Here is a 10,441-nt window from a genome sequence, read left to right as displayed (position 1 = left end):
GCTTAATAGATGGCTCATTCTAACCTGTTTTTTAATATTTTTGAATTTAAAGGATTAAATTAAAAATAAATCTTATTGGAATACTATATTCACAAAAAAAGGATTAATATCAATGTAAATTTTATCAAAATTAATTAAATATGACTTTGCGGCGTCCACGTATCGTGTCTTGGTGTGCTTGAGTTTGAAGCTGGAGATTCTGGCTGAGATTGTTGACTATCTTGATATTCAGTCCCCTTCTCGATGCTCACATCTTCTTGATACACAATCGTTGTAGGTCTTTCAGCATCAACGGGGGCCGAATACCCTTCTATATGAACGTATTCTGGTCCTTGATAATGAGCGTAAGTTAAATCTTGGTTATAATACCCTGTATAAGATATATTTGTAAGGTTTGTAATCGGTTGATGATAAACTGGGTGAGTTGGAGATTGATTCGGGGTGGTTTGCGCGGAAATTTGATGCGGAGGGGGTGGACTTGAAGTTAAAGACCAACAGTTTATTGTGGGACTCATTGCTGATGAGGATTGAGGTTGGAGTGATGATGACCAGCTTGTGTAAGATGTGGTGTTTGTGTTACTGTAAATTGGTGATTGTTGGACGTGATCTGGGGGGTTATACACTGAAAAGAAAATAAGATAAGATTGGTTGTAATTAAAATTTGAAATAATTACCATTAGGTGGCGATACAGAACTAGATTTGGGTCTTTGTTGGATGGTTGGATATGGAGATGCTCTGTTATTTCGCAAATTTGATCCACTCGGAAATCTTTCGCAAGATGTTAACTGAACAGTTCCTGTTACAGTAGGATATCTCCCGTTTCTTATTGTGGGGGATGAGTATCTATCCGTTGATAATTGCACGGTGGCTGTTGCTGATGGATAAATCGGTTGGTGAGGAAGGAACCAAGAACCGTCTAAAAATAATAAAAATTATTTTTGTTAAAATAATTAATGTTTAAATAACTTACATTGAGTATATTGAGATTGTTGTTGACTATAAGGAGGGCTATACTCCCTCTGGCTATAAATCCCTTCAGGTCTTTCTTTAGCATCTAAAAACGCTTTCGCAAAAGGATTATATTTAATTTTTAACGAAGTAACTTCTTCGTTTTGATAAGCTGTAACGGCGATAAATTGTGTTTCAGGAAACGGAAACGTCATCACTCTTCGTTGTTCAGTACCAACCCTCACCAAATGCACCCTAGGTTCGTATTTGTGCAATGAATTCAACATAATCTGTCCGTTACCGTTACACTTATTGGTCAGTTTAACTTTCGCGAACGAAATAGGTTCTTTCATCCAATGCGCTCCGAAATTCGGCGATTCTGGATGGATGTAAATAGGGTTTGATGGTGGTACTTCCGCCTTTCCGCCTGGTACCCATTCCCCGTTCACGTATTTCCATCGATGTGGGTCTATTTGAACGAATTCTAAAAGAACTGTGTACATTGCTTTTGGATCTAAACCGGATACCGACACTTTTACAACTGGAAACATTCGTCTGAAAAAAAAATTAATAAATTTATAAATAATTTCAAGCTAAAAACATGCAATAAATTTAGAAAGTGATGAATAAATTAATAAAGTAATAAAACTTTATTTCACGCGTGGGTAAAACGACAAGGAAAAAAGAATAATTTTTAAGTTGTTACAATCGAAAATTAAAATTTTTAAGCACTAAAAGAACGAAAATTTGTTTTGGTTGGTGTCATAAAAAGGAATAATAAGGTTCGAACCTCAATCAGTATTTTTTTGTTGGATATTCTTGAAAACATTGTCAACGTTTATAACACTTTATTGAGGATGTACCAATAACCCATCATAAAAATAGGGTAAAGGTTTCTTTTCAAAACTTACCTGTTTCTTTAAATAGTTAACCTTAACCGCGTTTCTTACTAAAATTTCATCTTTTTAAAAGTATTGTTGTGGATTCTTTTACTACAAAAGCTCTCGTTATTTAGAAATTATTGGCTTTATATAAAATCTTTAGAATACAAATCTTTAAATTATTAATATTATACAGTGTCCGCCAAAAAGATAGCAACACCTTCTTTTCTTTGGTTTCGCACGTCTCTAAATATGGCTAGTTTTACACTTGCACTGTCACTAGAACTAACATTAGAACTAGAAATATTTGGATTTAGCCGTATGTCTCTTAAGACGACTAAACCTCAATGATTCTACCTCTTGGTCTAGCGCTGTACAACAATTAAAACTAGAACTAACAGTTACATCTTAAGTATTTTAGATACAGGTTCATTTAAAATGGGAGGTTTTTGCCGCATTTAATTCGGAATCAATTTATTTATACCCAGTAAAGTAAAGTCGGATTAATACGAGGAAGGAAATGAGTAATTTTAATGTACGAAATTTCAAACAGCTTCTACTTTTGGTTCAATAAAAATATACAACAATTTAGCACTGAATAACAAATAAAACTAGAACTAACACAAGACCTGGAACTAGAATCATTCGGGTTTAGCCGTCTTTAGAGACGTGCGGCTAAACCCCAATGATTCTAGTTCTAGGTTTAGTGTTAGTTCTAGTGACAATGCAAGTGCAAAACTAGAACTAACACTATACCTAGAACTAGGTCTAGTGTTAATTCTAGTATTGCACTATTCTAGTTCTAGGTTTAGTGTTAGTTCTAGTGACAATGCAAGTGCAAAACTAGAACTAACACTATACCTAGAACTAGGTCTAGTGTTAATTCTAGTATTGCACTATCACTAGAACTAACACTAGACCTAAAACTAGAATCATTTGGGTTTAGCCGCACGTCTCTAAAGACGGCTAAACCCGAATGATTCTAGTTCTAGGTATAGTGTTGGTTCTAGTTTTATACTAGCACTGTTACTATGCAGGACTAACATTATACCTAGAACTAGAATCATTTGGGTTTAGCCGCACGTCTCTAAAGACGGCTAAACCCGAATGATTCTAGTTCTAGGTATAGTGTCAGTTCTAGTTTTGCACTTGCATTGTCACTAGAACTAACATTAGACCTAGAACTGGAGTCATTTGAGTTTAGCCATTTTGAGAGACGTACGGCCAAATCCGAATGTTTCTAGTTCTCGGTCTAGTGTTGCACTATCACTAGAACTAACACTAAACCTAGAACTAGAATCATTGGGGTTTAGCCGCACGTCTCTAAAGACGGCTAAACCCGAATGATTCTAGTTCTAGGTATAGTGTTGGTTCTAGTTTTATACTAGCACTGTTACTATGCAGGACTAACATTATACCTAGAACTAGAATCATTTGGGTTTAGCCGTCTTTAGAGACGTGCGGCTAAACCCGAATGATTCTAGTTCTAGGTATAGTGTCAGTTCTAGTTTTGCACTTGCATTGTCACTAGAACTAACATTAGACCTAGAACTGGAGTCATTTGGGTTTAGCCATTTTGAGAGACGTACGGCCAGATCCGAATGTTTCTAGTTCTCGGTCTAATGTTGCACTATCACTAGAACTAACACTAAACCTAGAACTAAAATCATTGGGGTTTAGCCGCACGTCTCTAAAGACGGCTAAACCCGAATGATTCTAGTTCTAGGTATAGTGTCAGTTCTAGTTTTGCACTTGCATTATCACTAGAACTAACATTAGACCTAGAACTGGAGTCATTTGGGTTTAGCCATTTTGAGAGACGTACGGCCAAATCCGAATGTTTCTAGTTCTCGGTCTAGTGTTGCACTATCACTAGAACTAACACTAAACCTAGAACTAGAATCATTGGGGTTTAGCCGCACGTCTCTAAAGACGGCTAAACCCGAATGATTCTAGTTCTAGGTATAGTATTAGCTCTAGTTTTATACTAGCACTGCTACTATGCAGGACTAACTAGCCGTCTTTAGAGACGTGCGACTAAACCCAAATGATTCTAGTTCTAGGTATAGTGTTAGTTCTAGTTTTGCACTTGCATTGTCACTAGAACTAACATTAGACCTAGAAACATTTGAGAAGAACTAAAATAATTCTAGTTCTTGATCTAGTGCTGTATAACAATTAAAACTAGAAGTAACAGTTGCATCTTAAGTGAAATTCATTAACATGAAACTAATCATCATATTGTAGCGCCTCGGCTGTATCAACTGAAGTTGTAGATCTTTTGATTAATTAAGCCGAGATCGCTTGCGGCTGAGGTTCAATCAAGAGGCATCGATTTAAGTTACAATAAGAAGTGTACAATTTTATCTGATTAAGCAAAGGTGCAATAAAATCAAAAAAAAAAAAAGAGAATGTTGCTATCTTTTTGGCGAACACTATATGTTAAATTTTTTTGTTGGTATAATTAATTACTTAACATCATCTTGTTAAAAGTATATAAATATAGAATTAAATAATAACTTACCTTCCACTTTTTGTAACAATCATCTCGTTGGTAAAACACTGAAACCGCACCCAAAGTTCTCGATCATCCAATGTAACGCATAAATCCCGTTCGGTGGAGTCCCCCTTGGATTTAACCGAAGAAATTTCAGACTCGACGGCCGACAAAATATGCTGAGCCATAATCCGCCAAATATCGCTGAAAAAAATAATCTCAATTGTCTCTTCGTCTCCTTGTTATTACCACCAATAATACACATATTATCTCGAACGCGCGCGACTCAACAAAAAACAACCGTTTCACGTTTATTTCTTTCTCTTTATTCTTTCCGTGTTTACTTTAGGGTTTTTTTTTAATGATTTCGTATTAGGCGGTACCGATATCGTTACGTTTTCACGACCAACCTTCTTCGATAAACCGAATAGGAAAAAAAAAACTATTTTAGAAACGGTTTTCGCCGTCGGTTCATAATTAACACTCTGTTAACAGACAGCGGGAACGTTTCGCGTACTTGAACTGTTAACACTTTTCATCATTTTTCGGGTTTCGTTACGTAGTCTACGAAATGCGCTAATTGGTAGTCGCCAATCTAAGTTTGTTTACAAATTTATTTGTGTGATGATTTGATGATATGACGATTTGATTGTGGTTGGAAAGGTTTTTATTAAAATTACTAGAAATAGAAAGATAAACAGGTTGCGACGGTTAAATGATTCTAATTGGAATGGTTACGTGATTTAGTCTGGAGATGAAAATTTGTGGAGGAGATTATATTTCCTGGTGTTTTTGTGTATCCAAATAATCATATAAAAATTATGGCAGAATTAAATATTTTCAGTCAAATTTCAGAGTTATAATGGTAGATATTAATTCAGACTTAAGATGAAGCCTTCTGGGTGGTTTTCTGAATGATGTTAAGAAATATCGAAGATGATGTTGAGTAATGAAGATGTTGTAGAAGACAATGATGTATTGGATGGTGCACGTTGAAAGACACCAAGAACAATAATTAGATATCTCAATGACGATATTAGTAGATATTAAAGAGAAAAGACGAATTTTGTTGAGATATGTTAGAGAACACCAGGGGTGATCATCTAAAATATCAGGGACTGCATTAAGTGATATCAAAGATGATGATGAGATATATCAAGTATGATATTAAGAAATATCAAGGGGAATCTTGATGGATGACTGGAAAGATGATTAGGAAAGCTATATATATGAGAGATGTTAGTGACGATGTTGAAGGATGGCATAAATAATGTTGAGAATATTTGTGTTTTGATTCCCTTTTATCATTGTGTGTGTTAATGAATGTATAAATGACAGTCGTACTTTAACGATGAAAGATTTTATTTATGTTTTTCAATTTCTACCGGTTTCGGCGTGTTAATGCCATCCTCAGGAAACCACGTTATACGATTTTATGTTTTCTCTTTATCATATTATTTTCTTCCAACCTTTATTCTAACCGTTTTAATGGTGATTAAAAATGTAAAATAATGAAAAACATAAATAAAATCTTATCGTTAAAGTACGACTGTCATTTACACATTCATTAAGGTTGGAATGGTCAGAAACGATATTAGAAGATATTAGGTATAATCTTGTGAAATACCAGATAGGTATTATAGGTATTCTCGTCGGCATAGAGTAAAAACTTAGAAAATTTAAAACAACAAGAAATATCGTTTATGTACATAACAAATAATAAGGGTCCAAGATGACTGCCATGAGGCACACCGAATGTGATAGGTTTGTAACCAGATATAAAGCTACCAATCCTGACCGCCTGACTTCTATTAGATAAATACGACATACATAATCCAATGAACAAGACCATCTGAAATATCAAAGGAGAAAAGTTTCTGTACAAAAATAGTATGATCGATTTTGTCGAAGGCTACTCCTAAGTCGGTGTAGATTGCGTCAATCTGAGTATCCTCGTTTAAAGCAGAATGAATAAAGTTTACATAGGACAACAGATTAGACTCCAACGATCGCTCAGACAGGAAACGATGTTGTTCATTGATTGTAGAGTGAGAAATAGAAAGACTAAGATATTCCTGACTAAGAAGAGCATTAGCGGAAAATCACGACAAAACTCCAGAGTCTTAGGCAACCACTAAGCTGTTGATTGTGCCACCTACAAAAACAGAGGAGAAGTAATCCGAGAAAGAACAAGAAATCGCAGGACACGAGTCAACTATGGTTCCATCAAAGGAAGTCATTGAGGTTGGCATGCCGGATGAGCATAACCCTTTTTGCTATTAACAAACGATCATATCTTTTTTGGTTTCCCCAACACATCTGCCTGAATAAAACTCAGATAAGCTCTGTAATCAGCAGCTATCAATTTTTTAGATCTACGACTCAAAATTTAAAAAGAAATACACTTTTTGTGAAAGTGTAGCTTTATGTTGAAAGACGAAAAAAGTATCAGGGATGATGCTTGGATATATCAAGTACGATGTTTAGGGATATACAGGAAGATGTTGATTCATCATGGAGAATATGAGATAATCCAGCAATTATCAACTCATGAGCTCGCTACTCGTTCACGTTCTGATACTATTCTTACATTTCCCGTTCATAGCACTGAAATTTATCATAGATCATTTACAGTATAGTCGATTGCGCTGTGGAATGGACTGCCTTCTGAAATTCGTAATATTTCTAGAATTACTAATTTTAGACATGTTTTAAAGAGCCACTTGCTTGCCCTTCAACTGGCTGTTTCCTGATTCTTTGTTCTTTGTCTTTCTCTTTTTTTCCTCTCTTCAACTGCTCTCACTTGTTGGCAACTGATATCCGGCAGATTCTTTTAGTTTCTTTTAGTCGCTCTCTATCTCTCTTTTTGTGTCTTTTCTTTATTTTTCTCTTTGTTTTTCTTTTCTTGCTTAATCTTATTTGGTGATGTTAATAATATCTAATTGTCACTACTTGCCATATTCAGCAAATACTATTTTTATTTTGTTTGTTCTGTTGGGTCATTTGGCAGAGATCGCTTGTGCGATAAAATGATCCATTTGCTGATACTGTTTAAGTTAAGTGTATCTTATGTAATTTTGTATTTTTGTCTGTGGCAATAAATGATAAATAAATAATAAATAAATATGTTGAGAAAATCAGATATTGAAGGAAATATGGACAACGTAGTGTAATATCGAGCGCATCGATTTGTTGTTTTATTAATTTGGTCGGAATACCTATTTGTTGTTTGGTAGTAATAGCATTTTTATCATATCATAAAAACATTGATGACTTATGTTTTTGGACATTTGATTATGAGTAGTACGGATCTCATCCAAAATCAGTACAGACCATTATCATCTACAAATAAGAACGTGTAAGGGCCCATAATGTTATAATTAAGCAAGTCATTAATATCCAATACATAGAGTAAGGGACCAAGTACTAAGTCCTAGAAATTTTCCGGGGTAATTACAGGTTATTGAATTATTGCAACAATCTGCGTTCTTTTGGACGTTGCTCCCATACAAATCCAATACTATGCAAGACACACCGCATACTATAAAGTATTCCAATCGAATTTTTATTTTGCATATTCATTTCTGTGAGGTAAAAATAGATTATCTAAATTTTAATATTGCCGACTCATGTTGTTTCTACAATTAGTGATTTAATTTAATTATTAAAATTAAAAGTTGCTTCTATTTGACCGATGGAAAAAAAAATCGTTCGAATTTATTAAAATTTTCTTATTACAGAAGTGGAGATATCAATATAAAGTAAGACGAGAAAACTTTTTTTTTTCAAAAACATTTTGTGAGTATAGTTTTAAGTCTGCTAATGACCAATACCGTTAAGAAGAGATAGGAAACGTGAACTTGAGAATGGTTTCAACCAATCGACTCCTTTATTAGTTAAAGTAAGGAGTAGAGCGAGTTTTGTTTGCGTTGGTCTGCGCAAATATCGTTAAATTTCGTCTTGGTACGCCATATGCATCCGTAATCGGAACGGATAATGCCTTCTGTAAACATTTTCGTTGACTTCTACGTTGTATGGTACATTAAAAAATAAGTTTTGAAAAAAGATTTTTGATTTTTACAATCATGATGTGAATATATTGAAAGTTACAGTTGTAGTATTCTTACCTTAATTTAATAAGTAGAAATTAAAATCCGAAAAGTTAAAATTAAAAAAAAATTAATCCTCCTCCTGATTGATTTGATGTTGTCAATCACGGTTGTATGTTGTCCTTTCAATAAGCACTCCTAGTTAGTATTTTGTGAATTAACCGTTTATTATATATTATTTGTCATTATTTCACACTAAACCGTTAAGTACTACTTCCATTTTCACGGATCTTAACATATTATCGTCGGATGACTAAATCCTTAGGAGTACAACCAGTCTTGGGGACGTTCAGAGTCCCTCCCATCGATCTCCCATTGGTCAAGAATTTGCCCGCTTCACTCCTGAACGCTTCTCCTGGCAGAGATTGGTACCAAAAACTCCACGTAACTATTACTTTTTGTATTACTTTATTATTTGTAATTTGATTTTTTTCTATCAAATAAAGAGATAAAATCTGTGTATTGTGTATTAATTTTTTTTGAACGACTCTAAACTAAAAACTTTTTTTATATTTACAAAGTGAGAAGCGTAACATTGCTCTGTTTGTACACAAAAAATGTGCAAACGCCAATTCAATTAAATCTCGTTGGAGGTCTGTTTGTTTAAAAAATTTGGAATATATTAAATCCTCAAATATCGGTGACGTTTCAACAACTATGTATTTTTTTAATGAAAAAATGGTGTCACATGGTCGTGACGTATGGATACAAAGTACAAAGATATGTTTCGTTCTTGTATTTAAATCTCTTCTATACTTAGAAGTAGTTAATTTTATGAAATAATTTTGGTTGTGAAAAAGTTTAAATTTACTAAACACGGAAATCCTAGGTTATCAATGTAGTATACCCTAAAAATAAAAACTGTTCGGCATTTTTTGTCGACGTACGCCCATCGTAATAATAATAAAATGAGCCGATGCCCACGGGACGGCGAGCAGTAAAAGCGGTTGTTCTGTGCCCAGGTATCAGAAGCACTTGTTTTTAATGTCTTTATTGCACCAAAACAGTGAAGGCGGTCCCCTTTGATCCCGCAAGATGTGTTTTATAGTTCGGTTTCGTCACATACCCAACGCGCGTCTTCCATCCATCTATTCATCCATCCCACATCGTTCTCTTAAATCTCTATGTATAAACACTCAGATTTTCCTCCATCGGCAATAACAGTCCCACCGAAGAAGGCCATCGACTTCTCGGTTTGCATAACGTCTCTTCTTCGGTTGCCATTACGACTTCTCTCCGCGCCTTAGGCAAATATGTGCTACTCTAATATCTAGAACAACGAACACCATTGTTAAAGAAAAAATAAGAAATAAAACTCACACACATTTAAATTTAAGTGTTAATAACAAAAAAAAATTTCATATTACGAATAATGATATGACGTTATCATCTAAAATTCATGACGTTGGACATTTAGGAAGAAATCTGTGTGATTTGAATCAACGCAGGCGCGTCGACGTCACGCGCGAGCGCGTTGTTCAATAATTAACGCGCGGTTTCGAAATGCGGCCGATGCGTGGCGCTGCGGATTGAGAAATACCGCGTCGTCGTCGTCACGGACGCCTATGATTTCTGTTCGGCGGTATTTGTTCGACCAATTAGCGCCTGGCTACGCGCCGTTCGATATATTCTCGGCCTGCTCTGTGTGCGTTTCACATTAAGGGAAAACAAGAGACGCGCGGGAAGCCAAACGAACAAAAAAAAAAAAGAAATAACAAAAAAAAAATGAAACGCGACTCAAACCGGTTCGAGGTATGCGGCGGCCATTTTTAAACCAAGACGCAATTTTAATCATTATTTTTTTTGTTGAAATTGTAAATACAACAAAAAGGTTTGGTTTATTTTTTTGATATTCAAAGTTTTGTGTGTGGTCGATTTTTTTTGGCGATCGAAAAGGTTAAGTTGTCGTAAAAGTAGGTACGAAAAGGAGAAAACCTTATTTAAAATATTTTCGAACAAATAAACGAAAATGAAAGTGGGATACAATTATTGCTATCGTAAAGTA

At 34.8% G+C, this 10,441-nt stretch overlaps 1 protein-coding gene across 2 annotated transcripts; it reads right to left on the bottom strand.

Annotated features, from left to right (window-relative positions):
* Positions 1 to 72: 72 nt before the first annotated feature.
* Positions 73 to 10,362, bottom strand: LOC111414989 (T-box transcription factor T-A-like). Of its 2 annotated transcripts, none has more exons than XM_071196379.1 (5): positions 8,455 to 10,362; positions 4,355 to 4,531; positions 972 to 1,504; positions 675 to 917; positions 73 to 622 (listed from the first exon to the last, which is right to left on the bottom strand). In XM_071196379.1, the coding sequence occupies exons 2-5, from the start codon at positions 4,513 to 4,515 to the stop codon at positions 135 to 137; spliced, it is 1,425 nt and encodes a 474-aa protein (XP_071052480.1). In that variant the 5' UTR covers positions 4,516 to 4,531; positions 8,455 to 10,362; the 3' UTR covers positions 73 to 134. The 2 variants fall into 2 exon arrangements, with proteins under 2 accessions (XP_071052480.1, XP_022902230.1); XM_023046462.2 differs by having other exon boundaries at positions 9,503 to 10,362.
* Positions 10,363 to 10,441: the final 79 nt, after the last annotated feature.

Source organism: Onthophagus taurus, chromosome 6 (assembly GCF_036711975.1).
Source record: "Onthophagus taurus isolate NC chromosome 6, IU_Otau_3.0, whole genome shotgun sequence".
NCBI classification, from domain to species: domain Eukaryota; kingdom Metazoa; phylum Arthropoda; class Insecta; order Coleoptera; family Scarabaeidae; genus Onthophagus; species Onthophagus taurus.
Note: the sequence above shows the minus strand (reverse complement) of the source record. Positions and strands in the feature narration are given on the sequence as shown.

Excerpts from the sequence above, each read along its gene's own strand:
- LOC111414989 (XM_071196379.1), bottom strand. The coding sequence starts at position 4,515 with ATGGCTCAGCATATTTTGTCGGCCGTCGAGTCTGAAATTTCTTCGGTT. Across the intron at positions 1,505-4,354 it reads ATTGTTACAAAAAGTGGAAG|ACGAATGTTTCCAGTTGTAA; the intron begins GTAAGTTATTAT and ends TTTTTTTTTCAG. Across the intron at positions 623-674 it reads TTCTGTATCGCCACCTAATG|TGTATAACCCCCCAGATCAC; the intron begins GTAATTATTTCA and ends TTTTCTTTTCAG.